Source organism: Culicoides brevitarsis, chromosome 2 (assembly GCF_036172545.1).
Source record: "Culicoides brevitarsis isolate CSIRO-B50_1 chromosome 2, AGI_CSIRO_Cbre_v1, whole genome shotgun sequence".
Classification (NCBI taxonomy): Eukaryota; Metazoa; Arthropoda; class Insecta; order Diptera; family Ceratopogonidae; genus Culicoides; species Culicoides brevitarsis.
The window spans coordinates 30,973,246-30,992,444 of record NC_087086.1 but is presented as its reverse complement, the minus strand read 5'-3'; the positions used below and the strand labels follow the sequence as shown (position 1 = coordinate 30,992,444).

At 31.9% G+C, this 19,199-nt stretch overlaps 2 protein-coding genes across 3 annotated transcripts; one reads left to right on the top strand and one right to left on the bottom strand.

Moving 5' to 3' along the window:
• Positions 1–615: 615 nt before the first annotated feature.
• Positions 616–14,706, top strand: LOC134831145 (E3 ubiquitin-protein ligase SHPRH). The gene is made up of 4 exons (XM_063844802.1): positions 616–864; positions 925–2,489; positions 11,385–12,375; positions 13,570–14,706. The coding sequence occupies exons 1-4, from the start codon at positions 705–707 to the stop codon at positions 14,664–14,666; spliced, it is 3,813 nt and encodes a 1,270-aa protein (XP_063700872.1). The 5' UTR covers positions 616–704; the 3' UTR covers positions 14,667–14,706.
• LOC134831146 (mediator of DNA damage checkpoint protein 1-like) lies at positions 14,649–19,127 on the bottom strand. Of its 2 annotated transcripts, XM_063844804.1 has the most exons (6): positions 18,879–19,127; positions 17,101–18,819; positions 16,272–16,337; positions 15,444–16,220; positions 15,244–15,381; positions 14,649–15,188 (listed from the first exon to the last, which is right to left on the bottom strand). In XM_063844804.1, the coding sequence occupies exons 1-6, from the start codon at positions 18,897–18,899 to the stop codon at positions 14,709–14,711; spliced, it is 3,201 nt and encodes a 1,066-aa protein (XP_063700874.1). In that variant the 5' UTR covers positions 18,900–19,127; the 3' UTR covers positions 14,649–14,708. The 2 variants fall into 2 exon arrangements, with proteins under 2 accessions (XP_063700874.1, XP_063700873.1); XM_063844803.1 differs by having other exon boundaries at positions 15,444–16,337.
• Between the last annotated feature and the right edge of the window lie 72 nt (positions 19,128–19,199).

Genomic DNA, 19,199 nt, shown 5'->3' with positions numbered 1-19,199 from the left:
ATAATTTTTAAAAAAATTTTTGAAAATTTTTTAAAAATAATTTAATTTCAGATTTTTTTTTAAATTTTTATCAAAATTTAGAATGCTATATTGTTCAAAATTATTTAAATTATTTTTAATTTTTTTCGGCAAATTTTTAGATTTCAATTTGGCTTTTTTTCTTGAGGTACAAATTTTTAAAATGAAATTTTGATAAAAAAAAAAATATTTAAAAAATATGAGTCTTTTGTGTTGATATCCAAAGTTTTAAATAAAAGATGCAATATTTTTCAAAATTCCAAAACTTAATTTTTTTTCTAATTTTTAAAAAATTTTTAGTAAAATTAATAAAATTTAAATAAAATTATTAAATAATTAAAAGAATAATTTTTAAATTATTTTAATTAATTTTCAAAAAAAAAAAATAAATAAATAAAATCTAATAAAAGCAGTAAATTTTGGTATAAAGCAAAAAAATCGCAAATTTAATAAATAAATCAAATATTGAACACTCGGCAACGCTACTTTTAATTTGTGCCTTCGGTCTCTAAAGGGATAAAGTCTTTGTTGGTAAACAAAAAAAGTTCAAATTTTGCGCCGGCTTTAACTTTCGAAGACTTTTCATTAAATTTTTTTCTATAATTTTAGACATTAACTAAGTAACCTGCGCAAAAAAACTCAAAATTACCTAAAAATCTTTGAATTTCATCAAAAGGCGGACAAAAATGAACGAAAATCCGCCTTTATTGTATTGCCTTCTCGATCTCGGCATAAAAATCGACAAAACTGCAAAAGATTCACATGATTTTGTATTTACTTACAAGAAAGAATGTTTCATCGCTGGATCGCACGAGAAATTAATCGTCGCTAAAGAGATCATTTCAGGTAAAAAACATTTTTTTTGTTAAAAATTTGATGAAAAATCACAATTTTCTTCTATTTTAGACACTGCCAAACTAAATGAGTTCCATTTAGATGTCCGCACAGATGTTTCAGACCCTCACACGGAGTACTTAAGTTTATTTTTCAACCCTTCCGAGGGTCTTCAGCACTTTAGTTCGACACAAAAGGAACGAATGGTCGCCAAAACATTCCAAACTGTCAAAAACGACGAAGGAAAGTGGCTGGAATCACAAATTTCCATGGAAATTGATGACGATTCACGAAACGAAGCTCAAATTTTGTACGAACGCTTGAAACGGGCACATGAACCAGCTTCCAACGAGGACTTGAATTACTTACAACACGACGATTTGCATCCAAAACTACGTCCGTACCAATTAAGAGCCGTAAAATGGATGATAAATCGCGAATGTGTCCCAGATTTTGTTGAAATTCCCTTTATTGAGCTAAAAACCGAAAGATTTCCTGACGTCACATTTTTCATGGATCGCTTTACGATGCGAATCACTGACTACCAACCAAAAATGCGACAAATTCCGGCAGGCGGCTTGTTATGTGACGAAATGGGGCTCGGAAAAACTGTGGAAATGCTTTCTTTGATACTTCATCGCAGGCGAAATGGTGAATTTTCGTCGCCGCAATTCGATAAAAGCGAAAAATATCACGAAAAATTCGTCGTAAAGTCGAATTCGGTGACAACGCATTGCATTTGCTTCAAGACATCGACACGGGCGAAGCTTATTTTGTGTCAGAAATGCAAAACGGCGCAACATTTGGACTGCGTTATGCAACATGCGACATTTCGGAAGACTTTTGATGACTACGAATGTCCGGATTGCTGGAAAAAGTCCGGAAAAATCGTCGAATCGAAGGCAACTTTAATTGTTTCGCCACTTTCCATCAAATATCAGTGGTATTCGGAGATAAAACGACACATCAAGGCTCATCGCGGTTTTCGGGTCTTCATCTACGAAGGCGTCAAAAAATCTGGATGGATATCGCCGCAGGAACTTGCCTCATATGACGTCGTTTTAACTGATTACAACGTTCTGAGCTCGGAAATTTATTTCACAAAAATCACTGAAAGACAACTTCGTCGCCCCTCGCTTTGTGCAAAACCAGTTTCGCCCCTCCCGATGATTAAATGGTATCGCACATGCTTGGATGAGGCTCAAATGGTGGAAATTCCGACAAATCAATGTGCGCGCATGGTGAATTCACTGCCGGCAATGCATCGATGGGCTGTGACCGGAACTCCCATTGAAAGGCACGTTTCGACGCTCTACGGACTGATTTTCTTCCTCGCTTACGATCCCTTCAACAAATTGTCCGTTTGGAATTTTTATTTGCGGCAGTACAATGAGGGAAATTACGGACCTCTGATCAAAATTTTGCAAAAAGTCATGTGGCGAACGTGTAAAGTTGATGTCATGGATGAAATTGCGATTCCGCCGCAATCGGAGGTTGTGCATTACGTTGAAATGAGCGATTTGCAGAGATTTTTCTACAGGAATGAACATTCGCAGTTTAGAGATGTGTTCCATGAGAAGGCAGCGAAGATGTCGGGGAGTTTAACATCGGGGATGAGCACTCATATGATGAAAGTGGTGAGTAATTTTTGATTTTTTCATTAAAATTTCTTCAAAAAATTAAGAAATTTTTTAAATTCTTAAAACAAAAACTTCAAATAATGTGAAATTCATAAAAAAATAGAGTACAAATAATTAATGGGACCAAAAAATCTCCAAATTTTACCTTAATTTATTGATTTTTAGGGTGATTTTTTGCATTTTTTAATTTAAAAACTTTAATTATTTTTTTTTTAATTTTATTCAAATTATTTATTTATTTTTTTTATTTAATTTTTTTTAAACGCGTAATTTTTTTAAATTTTAATGTAAGTTATTTTTTTTATTTTAATTTTTTTAAAATCGTAAAACTTAAAAAAAAATCAATTCAAAAGTTAAAATTAAAAAAAAAAATTAATTTTAAAAATTTAATTAATTTTTATTTTTTTTTTTATTCAATTTTTTATTTATTTTTTTTATTTAATTTTTTTAATGCTCGTATTTTTTTTAATTAAATGAAATATTCCAAAGCTGTTTTTTTTTTATTTTAAATTTTAAAAAATTTTTAAAACTTAAAAAAAATCAATGAACTATTCAAAAGTTAAAATTAAAAAAAATTATTAAAATTTTAAATCTTAAATTTTAGTTAGTTTCACATAAAAATATAAGAAAAAAAATTTCAAACATTTTTTTTTTTTTTTTTTTACTTTTATTTTTGGCGAATTTTCGACAGAAAAGTAAAAAAAATAAAAATTTAATTTAATCTTTTAAATTTAAAATTTCATTTAAGTCAATTTTTGCCAAAACTCAAAAATTTTGAATAATTTAAAAATAATTTTATACAAAACTGTTGATTTTTGATTAATTTTATTTGAATTTCACCAAATCTTGACGAAATTTATCAAAAAAATTAAATTTTTTAAGCAAAACCAGACAAACTTGTGACTTTTTGACTATCTTCTATTGGAATTTCACGCACTTCAACACTTTTCGCCTCATTTTTGCACATAAAAATCCATTTGAAGACAATTTTTCCTCTTTTTCGTATGTTGGAAATGCAATAAATGCACAAAACTGCGTTAATTATTGGATGCAGCATGAAAAAACAAATCGACAAATAAACTGTTCGAGCACTCACGACATTTGCTGTCGTTTTATAGATTCCGTAAATGACAATTGCTGGGATCAGAAGCACAAAAGCGGCTGTTACAGTCAAAAATAGGATGAGAGTCGTTTTGATTTCCTTATTTTGTTGCCTTCCAAGGATTGTAACGACACTTTCATCGCCAAATTGTCGAAAATATTCAAAAACTTGCCGGAAAATGTTCGCTTTCATCAAAATTGGAAGGAAAATCTTGCGTTTCAACGTCCGGTAAATTAAGATGTAGAGAATAATGATGGCAAATAGCTCCGTGATGGGAATGACGACACTAATGATCATTACGTAGGTCTTGTCATATCGGCAGTAAGTGTCGCGTGGACTGATTTCCGTTCGTAAAGCGAGTGAAATTAACGATGTGACGATTGAAAAGGACCACGAACCGAAAATTATGTCTGTGAAAAAAGAAATTTCATAAAAAATCGACATTTTATGAGAAAATTTTTTCAAAAAAATTCAAAAATCATGAAATTTTCTCATAAAATCTAATTTTTAAATTAAAAAAATTAATTTTTTCATCAAAAAATCAAAAACTTACATTCAGAAATGCGATTTTTCACCCTCAACCGATAGTGAACGGGAAATTCAATCGACCAATATCGATCCACAGTTGAAATCAAAATAGTTGTCAAGCAATTTAAAATCATGAAAAATCCCATTGTTGATCTCACAACGCAAGCAACTTGCCCAAAAAAGACTTGAATGTCGAAAAATGCAAAAACCATGTAAATGATGAATGCTCCGCTGATCAAATCGTTCACAGCCATCGAGATGATGTACTTATGAGCAGTTTTAATGGCATTTCTTTCCATGAAGAAAAGTAAAAGTACGAAAAAATTCACTAAAACGACGAGAATTGATACAATTAGTTGTCCGATGTAGTAAGGATACAACGCGAGCCATTGTTGATGAAAGGCGTCGGAAATGTTTGAAGACATTAAGACGACTTTTTGAGGTAGTTGGAATGAGAACTGAAGTTTTTATTAATTTTTCATCAGTTTTGTTGAAAAAATTAAAGGAAGTTGTCAATATCTGTTGGATTTCCTTCGTTTTTTGATAAGAAATCGATATTTCTCTTGATTCAAGGTCATTTTACGTCAATTGTTGGAAATGATTTTTTGAGAAAATTGCTAAATTTATTTGAAAATTCAATTTTTTGAATTTTTTTGGACAGAGAAAATGACGATTGACGATGAAGCTAAATCAATTAGGTCTTCTTTGTGCCAAAACTAACTATTTTGTTACAATTTTTTCACCAAAAATTAAAATTTTTTGAAAAAAAAAATATTTTTCATAAATTTTTGTGATACTTGTATATCACAAGTCATAAAAAAATAATTTTTGTGAAAAATAAATTGTTCGATTTATTAAATAATTTAAAAAAAAATTAAAAATGAAAATTAAAAAAATAAATTATTTAAAAAAAAATTAAAATATATTTTTTTAAAAAATTAAAAATTATTTTTATTAAAAATATATAAAATTTAATTTTCATTTTTTATTTTAATGAAAAAATTATTCAGTTTTTTTATGATACAAAATTATTTTACTAATTTTATGAGCACTGTTTTTCAGGGACGTATCTTTTTAATCATTGAAATTTTTTCTTCCAATTTTTAAAAAATTAAAATAAAAAAAATTATTTAAATTAAAAAATTATTTTTTTTAGTTATACTACAATGGAGAAAAATTTATAGGAAATTTCAAGAAAATTCAGTTAAAAAAAATCCTTTGAGTTTTCTGTCATTCATTAAAAAAAATCCTTAAAAAATGAAAACATTAATATTCATTTTAGTTGCAGTTTCTTCAACAATTACGATCAGTTTAGCCAAAAAATACGAATGTATTTTTTCAATCTCAAAAGAAATATTAGGAAGAAAGCATAATGTTTGTCACTTAAAAATTAACGAAAACGAAAATGACACAGAAATTGAACCTGTATCTAATCAAGATGACATCACCTACTTACTCATACAGGGAACATTTTCAGTTTTTAGCGCAAAAACAACAAAAGCTTTTCCAAATTTACAAGTACTTTATATTAACAAAGCACAAGGACAGCGATTTCAACCAGACGCCTTTCAGCCATGCAGTAAAACACTTGAATTTATCGAATTTGATGGTCTCTTTCTAAAAGAAAAGCCAGATAGAAATTTTTTCAAAGATCTTGGAGGACTAAAAGTTTTGAAAATAGGCTACAGCGAAGATCTTTGTCCACGAGACTTGGACTTTTATCACATGGTTAATTTGACAGAAATTGTATTTTTCAACATGCATCTCCATTATTACCGATTAAAGCAATTGATCAAGCAAACACAACTTAGACGTTTGGCGGTTTACAATAACGACTTACTCCAAATAGATTTCGAAGGGATCGTTGAAAATTGTCCAGATTTAAATGTTTTTGACGTTCAGGATAATAATTTGAAATGTTCTCGCTTGGAAGAAATTCTCGCAATTGCCAAGAAGAGAAACATCAATTTGAGAACTTTTACATATAAGGGCTACATCAGGCCGAGAACATATGACCCAGAAAAAATCGAAGGTATCATGTGTTTGAGTGACGATCAGTACAATCTCGAATTTGAACCGGAACAAATTACGGAAGACTTACAAGAAACTGACTTTGATATCGATGCTTTGGTAACGCGAATCGAAGAATTAAAGAAAAACGTGACAATGGTCGAAAAACAACTTCCAAGCATGTCTTCTTGTTGCATAAACGAAGCTCCTCCAATCACTGAAGCTCCGCAAATTGACATGACTGAAAATTACAATCACCTTTTGGAGCAAATTAAGTGCATTAAGAACCAATTGTGGGGACTTTGGCTCTTGCAAGCCATCAATTTATGGCTTATTTTGGCACTCATTGTTTACGTTTTGATCCAAATGGTCTACAACTTGGGAGGAGAAACTTCCAACTGTGATTAAAAAGTAATTTTGTGTTTTGATTTTTTTCATACCTTAAATAAATTTTTCAGCTCTAAGAAATTGTCGGAAATGATTTTATGAGAAAATTGTTAAATTTTTTTTAAAATTTAAAATTTTTTAAAATTGATTTTGCATTAAATAGGCCCAAACTAACAATTTTTAAATGTTATTTATGGTGAAACACTTGTACCTAAAATTTTATCAAAAAAAAATATATTTTTCATGAAAAAATTAATTTTTGTGAAAAAAAAATTGTTCGATTTATTAAATAAATAATTTTAAAAAAATAATTAATTATTCAAAAAATTAAAAAAAATATTATTCATTATTTTTAATTTATTTATTTTATTTTTGACACATTAGAGTTTCATAAAGTTTATTTTATTATTTTTTTTTTAAATATTTCTAATTTTTTTAATATTTCCAGACCATAAAATCGTTAAATTTAAAAAAAAGCTTATTTTAATTTTTTTTTGTTAATTTTGAACAGAAAACCATAACTTTTAATCAAAATTAAAAATCATGAAATCCCGGAAATGGATTGCGATCTGTTCTCTCCTTCTTTCATCACTTCCGCTCCCTCTCCGCGACACGTAAACATCCTTCTAAGTACCGCTCTTCCTCTTTTTCGAATATTCGAGATGCAATAAACAACCAACAACGGATTAAAAATTGGATGCAAGCCAAAAATGCAGTACAGCAAGTAAACCACGTGACTTCCAACGACATCGCACCACGTCTTGTAGATCCCATAAGTGATGAAAAATGGCACAAGCAGGAAAAACGCAGCAGTAACAGTCATGAACAGAATGAGTGTCGTCTTAACTTCCTTATTTTGTTGCTTTTCATCGCCATAGCTCTTAAAATATTGAAAAACGTCCTTTATAAAGTTCTGTTTGCCAAAAATCGGAGTAAAAATCTTCCTTTTCAGCGTACGGTAGATGAGAAAATACAAAATTGTGACTATGAGAAGGCCCGAAATGGGAAGCACTAATGTAGCAATTGTCACATAAGTCATGTGATACCGACAAACTTTGTCTCCGGAGTCATCTTCGGTCTTAACAAACCACGAAATGGCAGCAATGACAAACGAAAAGGTCCACGAACCCAAAATAAGATCTAAAAATTACTCGAAAACCATCAAAATCATCATTAAAAGAACAAAAACTTACAATTTGAGATGTTGCTATGCACACGAAGGCGATAATGCACCGGAAACGCAATTGACCAATACCGATCGATGCTGGAAACGACGAGACAAGCCACGCAATTTATCATCATGAAGAAAGCCATGGTTGATCTAACTTGACACACTGTCTTATTGTAGAACGATGTCATGTCAAAGTACATGAAAACCATGTAAAAAGTGAAAATAGCGCCGAGCAGGTCATTCGAACACATGGAAATGATGTATTTGTGGGCAGTTTTGATGGATTTGCGTTCAAGAAAGAACAAAAACAGCAAAAAAATATTCAAAATTATGATTAAAGTTGAAATTACGAGTTGCAAGATGTAAAAGGGATACAAATTTGACCAACGAAGAATTAATTTGGCTGTAGTTGTTGATACTTCGGAGTCACCTGAGTAGAGTGGGATATCGAAAAAAGGACGTAAATGCTTGTCTTTGGACTCGGGATCAATGAAGACTGGATCAAGTTCCATTTTTTGTTGGTTTTTGATGTTTATTCGTTTGAGGATGGAATAAAACTGGATGATTTTTTGTTATATCATGAAGAAAAAATAGAAAATAACTCGGGAAGTGATGTTATTTCCACAAGATAACAACTTGTTGCTCAGAATTACGTTAAAAACGGATGATTATTTTTTTGTTCTTAAATTTTTCAAGGTCATAAACCAAAATTATGTTAAATTTATACATTTTTAAGACATTTTTGAACTAAAATCATAAGAAATTCGGTTTTTTTTAATTTTTTTTTCTCAAAAAATGCTCGTTAGAAAATTTTTCATAATTAAAAATTACGAAAATCATAAGAAATTCGGATTTTTTAATTTTTTTTCCTCAAAAAATGCTCGTTAGAAAATTTTTCATAAGAAAAATTACAAAAATCATAAGAAATTCGGATTTTTTAATTTTTTTTTCCTCAAAAAATGCTCGTTAGAAAATTTTTCATAATTAAAAATTACGAAAATCATAAGAAATTCGGATTTTTTAATTTTTTTTTCCTCAAAAAATGATCGTTAGGAAATTTTTTATAATTAAAAATTACGAAAATAATAAGAAATTAGGATTTTTTAATTTTTTTTTTTACGAAAATTTTTTAAAAATTACAAAAATCATAAGAAATTCGGATTTTTTAATTTTTTTTCCTCAAAAAATGCTCGTTAGAAAGTTTTTAATAAAAAAAATTACTAAGAATTTTTTTTTATAATTCTTTTCCTCAAAATTTCAAATTTTTTCATGTTGATTAGAAAATTTTTCAAAAAATAAAAGAAAATTTTAATATTTTTTTCATCAACTTCAATAATTACTTTCAAAAACTTAACAGGAGAGCCTTTTACAAAATTAACATTGAACAAAAAATCATAGTTTAAAGTTACTCGATGGTGTCATTTCTTGCCAAATCATAATTTTCCGTCGAATTTTTGCCAAAATCGACTTCAACAGTGACAAAATCTTCCCCAAAACTCGTTTCTGTCACAAACGAACCTTCCGTGGATGAAATTTCACTCACAAAAGTACTTGCCCATGTTGAAGTTTCCGTCGAATACCAAATGTTTTCTGTGGTACTTTCATTAAAAGTCCCATTTTGACCTCCATAGTCGTAATAATAACTGTCCCCATAGTAGTCTGGATATCCATCGTAATAATAATCATTCGGACCATAGCTATAATAATCCCGATAGTCAACATAAGCTCCTCCGTAATAATCGCTGTAGGTGTAATTCTCATCGTAGTAGTAATAATAAACTGGCTGATCCTCTTTTGGGGGCTCTTCGTCGTAATAGGAATAGTAATCGTCATATCCGTAGTCGTAATATTGCGGATAATAATCGTAATTGATGTCCTCGTAGTAGTTATAATAGGAATAATCGTCTTCTTTTGGCTCTGCGGGACATTCCATGCCATAAGTGCATTGAGAACAGGTACAAGAATGCTCCAAATTGAAGTCATTTACGACAAAATCCCACGAATTAGCGCTTGAAACGTTCTTAACAGCATCACGAAAGACGTTTAAAGCATAATTTGGGTCTGGGAGATCCTTATTTGTGGTAACGACGACCCAAGCTCCTTCTTCATGTTGATTATCTGGCAAGTCACGACACCCAAAAATGCCGAGAAAGGTATTGTTGTCGTCAAAAATTAAAGTTGTCTGAAAATCTACTAGCTTTTCACGGCAAATTAGTTGAAGACCGAATCCAAAACTATAAAAAAAAAAAAAAAAATTTTTTATTAAAATTTTTAATTTTTTATAAAAAAAATTAAAACTTACGTCGAAATTTGATTCAATCCCCTGTCAAATCGATAAGGATCGAAAGTTAAAGGCACACATTGCGTTACGACACCAGAAGTAACATTCCCCGCCATCGTTGGATAGCAATTATAGCGCAACTGGACATTTCTCCCCGAGGCATAAGAGCAACTTACGCCCAAGTCGAGACAATTTATGGACTCGAAAGGGTTAAAAAAGATGTTTAGCGTGTCTCCGGCGACGGGCAAGTAAGCAGCGACGCGATATGAGCCCGACGTGATGTTCTCGGAACAAACAAATTGTGACTTCACATAATTCAGAGAAGGGCAGGAGCCTTCAAAGACAACTGCTTGCACAAAAAATCGGTTAAAAAGGAAAATTATTGATAAAAATGGAAAATTTTTCATGATTTTGACGCTTTGAGTGACGAAAAGTTAATGTGGAAAATTTTCTAATGCGACAAGTGTTGCAGGTTAATCGATTTTTAATTCAATTTTGATTGGCTTTTAACAGTAAAAGGAGTTTTTGCTGACCGGATTTAATGGGAAATTGATAAAAAGTCTGATTTTGGTCTAAGAAAATTTTTAAAAAGTTGAAATTTGGTGAAAAATTTAATTTTTTTCTGAATTTTGTTTGTTTCAAAATAAAAAAAAAACATCCACAGTTTTGTCCAATTTTTCATAAATTTTATTTAAAAAAAAAATAAAAAATTTAATTTAAAATTAAAAAAAAATAATTTTTAAATAAAAAAATTAAATTTTTGTGTCAAAATTAGTAAAAAAAATTTTTTTTAATTTTTTTGAGAAAAAATATATTATGAATTTTTACCAATTTTTCAAAATTTTTTTGAATGAAAAATCAAAAAAAAAAATCATTTTGGACACAAAAAGATTTAAATTGTGTCGAAATTCAGCCAAAAATTTTATTTTTATTTTTTGAGAAATTTTAAATAAATTTTTATTTTTTTTTTTGTCAAAAAAATATTTTATAAGAAATTTATTTTATTAAAAATTTATGAAAAGTCGCATTTTGGATTCAAAAATCTAAAAATAAGTTCAATAAGAGTGAAAAATTAAAATTTTGGCCAACTCTTGGTTGTTTTCTTTTAAAAAATATTTAAAAAAATCATATTTCTTATAAAATTTTAGATTTTTTTTTCGATTTTAGCTTTGGTGTAAATTTTTTAAATGAAAAATCGGAAAAAAGTTTCATTTTTGTCACAAAAAATAATTATTTGGTCAAAACATAGACATTTTTTTTGTTTTTTAATTTTTGTTCTTTTTATTTATTTATTTATTTTTTTTTTTTGAAAAAATATTTTTTTTTTTTAGAGAAAAAAAGTTCCTCGAAGAAAAATTTTTTTATTCAACTTTTGCTAATTCAAAAAATTTTTCCCCTCACTTTTCATTTCAGTTAATGGAACCCCTGCGTAAATTACGTCAAGATTGCACCGTACCCAGTATTTTTTCACGTTCAGCGAACTTTGACACTGCCAAGAAGCTCCTGACGCCCACCGAACTGAACATTCACATGATCAAAAATACCGAAATCGAGCTAAAAACGTGTCTTCGCACCATCAGTTCAAGTCTCAATGGTCTCGCCGCCTGCCACATCATGCGAAAAGACTACAAATCCGCCATCAATTCGTACCAAAGTGTCCTCAAATGGGCTGCTGACTACAACGACAAGAAAATTCACGTCGACACTCTCTTACAAATTCATGCCGTGCACAACATGCTCGATATCGCGAAACATTTGCCGCCCGAAGAAAACTTCAATCGACCTCAATACGAAGCAAAACTCGCCGAACTCGAATGGAAATACATCGAAACGTACAAAAATACCGTAAAAGAAGTCGAAGACCGGCTTTTGAACGTTCAACACGATTTACGAGAAATGCCAATTAAGGAACTTTCGAATAAAGGAAACGCCTGGTGGCTTTACGCGTTGCACGAAACCCCGCATAAAGATGCAATTCTGGAAAAAATCACGCTCGACATGAAGGATGTCGGAATGAATTTCGAACCGAAGACTTTGCATGCGGTAGATTATCATCTCGCGACATGGATTGACAAAGTAAACTCCGCACGGCGTGAAATTAAGAAGAAATTTCAGGATTTGGCGTATTTTCATGCCAATTTGAAGCCAAAAAGTAAATTAACGGAAGATGAATTATTCAAAATTGCATATTTGGTTGGAACGGCGTACGATTGTCATTTATTTGTGAATTTTGTCGAGGTAGAAGACGATGAGGAACGTCCCGAACCGAAGCGTACATGCCAAATGTGTCGAACGAAAGCAAAATTGGATGAATATGAATGTCTAATTTTTAACAAACATCAATTTGGAGACAATGAGGTGCGGGGAAGTTGGAATCCGTGCGAACAAGAGTACATTTTAAAGAGTAAGTGAATAAAATTTCTTTAAAAATTTATTGAAAAAATTTTTTCTTGCTAAAAATCATAATTTTTTGACAATTTTCTTTACTTTAGCACTAAAATTTTTAAAAAATATCAGATCTATTGAGGAAATTTTTTAAATGAATTCACAAATTTTCAAAATTATGCAAATTTTTTGATGTAATGAGTTTTTAGCATTAAATTTTTATCGATGTTCTTAGATTTTCTACCTAAAAAAGTACTGTTTTACTATTTTTTCACAAAAATATTAAATTATAAATTCAAAAAAAATTTTATTTTCATAAATTGAACAAAAATTTGATCTTGAAAATTATTTTTCTTTTTGAATATATCATTTTTTGACAATTTTCTCACTTTTTGCAATAAAATTTTGAAAAAATTCAGATCTATTGAGAAGATTTCAGAAAATTTTTTGATAAATATTCAAAAATTTTTATAAATATGAAAAAATTTGATAAAAAAATTAAATTAAAAAAAAAATTAATTAAATTTTAACATTAAATTTTGATCAAACTTGTTAAATTTTCTACCTAAAAAATTACTTTTTTAAGAAATTTGTATAAAAAAATTGTTTCTACAATATTTTTTACCATATTTTCTTAATATTTTATTGAAATTTTTATTTTATTTAAAGAAATTTTCCATCAAAAAAAATTTCAAAAAAATTTGAAAATTTTCACTCAATTTTAGATTTTTGATGATTTTAAGGCAATTTTGTATGGAAAATATCATTCGGGAAGCCGGCTCGAGCTTATTTTACAGGTAAAAAAAATTTCGCTAGAACAAAATTGTTTGTTTTTTTAAATGTTTTAAAGGATAAAATCAAAAAACTCTTGAAAATGTTATATTTTCTAAATTACTTTTTTTATTTTTATTTAAAAAAAATTCTTTAATTTTGTACCTAATTTTCTCAATATTTTTATTTTTGACAAATTTCTAAAAAAAAATATTCTTTTTTTTTTTTTAACTTTTTTAATTTTAATTTTTAAAAAATTTAAAAAAAAAATGGCAAAAATTTTTTTTTCTCTTCATTGGATATTTTTTCTCAAAATTTTCATTTTAAAAAGAAAAAATTAACATAAAAAAATTTTCTAAGCAAAATAAATTTTTTTTCTGAATTTTCAGTCAATTCTACCAAACTTTCATGATTAAAAATTAAAATTTTCTTCATTTTTCAGCACTTTTTGCTTTCGCCAAAAGAAATCGTTTCACCAGAGACATCCTTGAAGCCGCCGACACCGAGCTAAAATTCCTCGAAGGCATCAAAAACGAATTCAAAGAATACTCTCAGTACTGGGTCGAGATAAATTACACCGTATCCGCCTACGACGAGCTCAACATGTGCAAATCCCGCTTGGAAGACGTCGACATGATGGATGAAGACCTTCCCGCTGACTTGGATGTGCGCAAAAGTAACATGCGAATACCGCGTCACATGATCCTCGAAGTTCAAAACGAGATGCAAATGGAAAAAGCGAGCGCTGAGAACAATTTTATCCGAATCAAGGGTCGCTTAAAATACCTTGAACATTTGAAAGGCAACCAAAAACCCGATGTTTGTCCAATTTGCAAGCAAGACCCCGAAGAACGTTACGCCGTACTGCAATGCGGACACTCGCTATGCATGATTTGCGTCAACAGCATGGCAAAATTCCAGAAAAATCGGCTATCTTGCGCTTTGTGTCGTCATGTTCAAGCGTTTCGAGACGTTTTTTATGTGACACTCACCGCGAAAGATTGCGAAGTTGTTGGAAATTTCTCCGCAAAAATTCTGGCGATCACGAAAGAAATCTTGAAAATACGACACGAAGACAAAAACGTAAAAATTGTGATTTTTTCGCAATGGGAGAACATTTTGACAATGATAACGAGCGCCTTGCAAACAAACAAGATCGATTTTGTGATGCACACAAACACGGGAAATCGCGGCGCCAAAAGTCACATTGAAATTTTCAAAACGGGACCGCAAACTTGCTTACTCATGCCACTCGCTGCCGGATCAAAGGGTTTAAATCTCACGGAAGCCACACACGTCTTTCTCGTAGAACCGATTTTGAACCCGAGCGAGGAGCTTCAAGCGATTGGGCGCGTTCATCGCATCGGACAGACAAAACCGACGTTCGTGCATCGCTTCATCATGAAAAATACAATCGAAGAAACGATTTTCGAGACTGTCACGAACGACAAATCCGACAAATGGAAGTCCAAAGACCTCACCGTCGAAGATTTGAAGAAACTTTTCGAGCTACGAAGCGAATCTGCGGATTTTCAATGAAAAAATTTGATGAAATAATAATTTAAACTTGATACATTTCGCTCACAAAAGTAATTTTTTCTCTAAAACTAGTTCGTTTCGCAGGACACTCAACATAAAAGCCTCGGTTGTGAGAATTTTCACCTTGGAATCTTTCTTTTTGGCATCACGGATGAACTTTTTGTCGCTCGCATCGGCAACAACGAGGCATTTTTCGTCTTTTTTCTTGGGCAAATCGTCGATTTTGTCGGAAAATTTCCCGCCGGAGCTTTCGACGATCAATTTGACTTCATCTGGGACGGGTTTCGTGTTGGGCGAACAAATTATCGTAAAATCCTTTAAAATTGCGCCGTTTTTTTGAATGTCTTCCAAACTGCCACGCAAACTAAATTTGTACTTGTCTTCACTAATGGAGTCGTTTATGAGGTATTTTTCGATGTTATAGTCTAATTTAGTGGGAAATGCCTTGAGCCATTCGTCGGTGACGATCGGAAGTCCCATACTGAGTGCAGAGAGAAATTTCGCTGAACGGTAAACTTTGTTCTGAAATGAAATTTTAATTAAAAATTAGATTTTTTGAAGGATTTATGGGATTTACCGTGACTAGAACTGTTGCTTCGCTAATGGAAGTTGCTAACGAGTGACCAGTCTTTTTAATTTTCGATTCGTAATTGGCGCTGCTGACCATTGTGAAGAGAATTTTTTGTTTCGGAGCATCTTGAAGACGAGTTTTGACCTAAAAAATTTAGTTTTTCATCAAAATTTTTAAGAAAAATTTAATTTGAGCTCAAAATTTACCTTGTCAGGTACTTGTTCAACTTCTTTTTTGACTTTTGGTTCTCGTTTTGAGCGACTTTTGCTTGTTAATGTTTTTTTCAGAGGCTCATTGGAACGATTTTCTGTTTCAGAATTGATTTCGGTCTTAACTTTTCTCAATTTTTGAGGCGATTTCGCTTTTTGCTCTTCTTCTTCTTCGCTATCACTGCCAAAAATCTGCGCCATTGCCTTCCTTTTACGCGTATTAATTTTTTCCTCAGGCGAAATTGACTCCGGAAGGGCAGTTGCCACAGCAGCTACTGGTTTTACCACAACTCGACAGCTTCTTGTTCGTGTTTCAGGTTTTGTTGGCTTTTCCTGCAACGGACTCGACTTCTTAGCTACAGGTTCTTCGAAATCCATGTTGTCCATTTGAGTCGAAGTGACAAAATCTTCGGATAATTTGGTACTTCTGATGCGTTTTCGGCCACTTGGTTCACGAGAAGTTGTTTCTGCGGGAGTTTCTGCACTTTTTGAGCGCTTTTTTAGCTCATCTGGCTTCACCAAAGTATTTGGCGACATGGTTTTTGATGAAAATGATGATGCTGGAGGTAACATAGTGGGTGGTTTTAGTTTCGGGAATCGTCTTTCTGCTTTTTTTGGGGGCTCAGCGACTTTTGGTTTGGCTTGGAAGCGAGTACGGGAGTCATTTAGGGCAGAAATTTCATCGGCGGAGGGTGTTTCGGTAGCATCTGTGGGGATGTCTTCGAAAAAGTATGAACGATCGGACTTCTTTTTGTGTTCCAAGTTGGTAGATTGCTTTTCTAAGTCGTCTTTTGGCGGCAAGTGGAGACCTTCGGGCGTGTTTACTTCATTTGGATCTACCATGGGGCATGGAGAGCCTTGGAGATGTGCAAAAAGATTAGATTTTTTGTTCTGAAATGGTAAGAAAATAATTAAATATTGATTTTAAAATGAAAATTGAAAGGATTTTTTCGCACTTTAAAGTATTTTTTGTAATTTTTTTTATATTTTTTACGAATTTTTCGAGGTTTTTCAGTAATAAAGTATCTAAGGTTGCTCAAGAAACTCACGCAAAAATTTTAAGATTTTGAAATTTTTCATGTTCTTGCGATTTTCTAAAGTTTTTTAAAAATTTTTCAAATTTTTTCGAAATTTTTCACCGATTTAGCTTATTTTTATTGCTCTTAGTTGCTTAAAAATATTTTAAGATTTTTAAAATTTTCAAGTTTTACTAATTTCTTAAAAATTTTTTAAATTTTTTCAAGAGTTTTTGGGTTTTTTTTTTTAAATTTTTCACGAATTTTACAAGGCTTTTGAAGAATTTTCCCACGAAAATTTTCGAATTTTTCAATTTTTCTCAATTTTCATTAATTTTTCGAATTTTTTAGAAGTTTTTTTTATTAATTTAGCATTTATGTTATTTAAGAATCTCACAAAAAAATTTAAAACTTTAGAATTTTTAAAGTTTTTCAAATTTTACGAGCTTTTCTTAAGTCTTTCACAAATTTCACGAGGCTTTTGACGAAATTTGCCACAAAAATTTTAAGACTTTTCAATTTTTCTCAATTTTCACGAATTTTTCGAATTTTTTTGAAGCTTTTCATGAATTTTCAATCTCATTATTGCACAAAATAAATTTTAAAATGCGTTAAAAAATTCTAAAAATTAAACTTACATGAAAAATTTTCCTTTTAACCATCGTACTATTAGCAGCTGGGCTCGCAATCGGACTCTGATCATCATTTTTCATCCCATTTTCACGTTTCAACGGAGTTTTCTCTTCATCCTCTTCCTTCACTTGTATCGGTTGCGGTAATTTCCCTTTGAAAATATGCGGCGTGTTCAATTGCGAGAACGAATCAAAGAAAATGCTGTCCTCCGGAGTGGTTTTCGGCGATTCCTGCTTATTTTTACTATCAGCTGACTTGTAATCCGAGTCATTTGTGTCCTCGTCGACAGGTTCTGGAATGTTTACGGGCGTTGCAAAGAACTCCGGCGGAATAACTTGCGTCAAGGCATCATAAATGTTGTCGTCACGCGTACTTGAATGCGGTTCCTCATCCTTTTCCGAGGTATTAAGACGTTGCGTGGCACATTCGTAGATGCTGGGATCGACTTCAGGCGACACCGGTTCAGGTTTTGCGATTTTTCGTGTCAATGGTGAGGGAATTTTTTGTGTTGGAGCGAAAAATATGTCATCGTCGCTGTCGTCTTTCGTGTTTTTATCGACAGAAGAAGTGTTTGGATTGAATTTTTGTGTTGCCGCGTTGTAAATTTCTTCGTTATCGACTGATGAGTGACCATCTAAGGTGCTGTTATCGTCTTCCGTGATCAATCCTTCGCCTTCAATTGTTGTTTTTGACTCTGTGGATGCGATCGAGGTCAAAGCTTTGCCTGATTTTGGGCTGTCAACTGCCGCTTGCTCGATTTCATTCAAGTCTGGAGTGACAGATTCGGCGCGATCGTCAATTTTTTCATCAGGATTCGGGAGATCTGGCGTTGGAGCGTCGTCACGATTCGGAATATCGGGTGTTGGTTCGTCATTTTCATCCGGGAGACTTTCGGTGTCTTTGAAAATATCCGGAAGATCTTCGTTTCGCGTGACATTTTGACTTGGCGTCACATCCAACTGCAAATGCATCGATCCATCGACACTTTTTTCGATAATAATGCTCTTGTTGTCACTTCTGTTGACATTTACATCGAAGGAAGTCTCTCCAAGAGGCACAATTTGCGATTGTAACAACTGAGAATTCATTAAATTGGGGTTTGCTTGCGTGTCACCTTCGACAAAAACGAATTCTGAGTCATTTGACGCCTCATCTGACATCGTTACAGGCTCAGTTTCGGGCATTTGTTGCGTTTCGGGAATTATTTCGTCTTCAAAGTCATCATTAGTTTCGGTTTTTGTCGTCAATGGAACATTAGAAAGTCTCTGGGACGATGGCACGAGCATACATGAGTCACTTTTGAACGTAGTAACTTCCTTTGTAGCGACAATTGGTGACGTTTGCGACTGTATCATTGATCGACAACGACGACGAACACGAATTATTGGCTCGGGACTGCATGAAATCACCTCGGAATCATCATCTGAAGGTCTAAATGTGAATTTCAAAGATTTTTCGCCGAAAGTCACCCAATTCTCGCTCTTCAACTGTTTCCATTCTCCCGTTGGAATCAATTCGTTATCGATTTTAGTCCCGATTTTCGTACAAAAATCATTTATTTCGGCAGAAATTGCACCATTGACAAGAGAAATTCGGATGCCAGCATGACGAGATTCGATATTTTCATCATTGAGACGCAGATTTCCCTCTTCCTTGCCGATAATTGTGATTCCGGGATATAATGAGTGGGAAATATCGCCATCAGAAAGAATTGCTGCGACGTTCTTTGGATAAAAATTAGATAAAATTAATTTTGCGCCAAAAATTTCTAAACTTTTCTTACCATTTTTTGCTCGTTTTGCATTTTTAATGAATCGTTTTTCGATTTTTATCACAAAATTTAACAATTAATTGACGAATTTCAACAATTTAACGCACTCTTAGGACATAATGATGGCACAAAATTAGAAAAATAAAGCAGAGGCTTCTTAAAATTCGTTCAAATTAACAATAACAAATGAGAATCCATAGAAATCCATAGTGACTCGCATCCTCAATTGAGTCGGCTGAAAGTGATAATGGGCGTCATCCATTTACGGCGTCGGAAATTTGAGGGGGGGTGGGGGTCCATGAATTTCCGATGGATTTCGACGTAGAGGGAGGG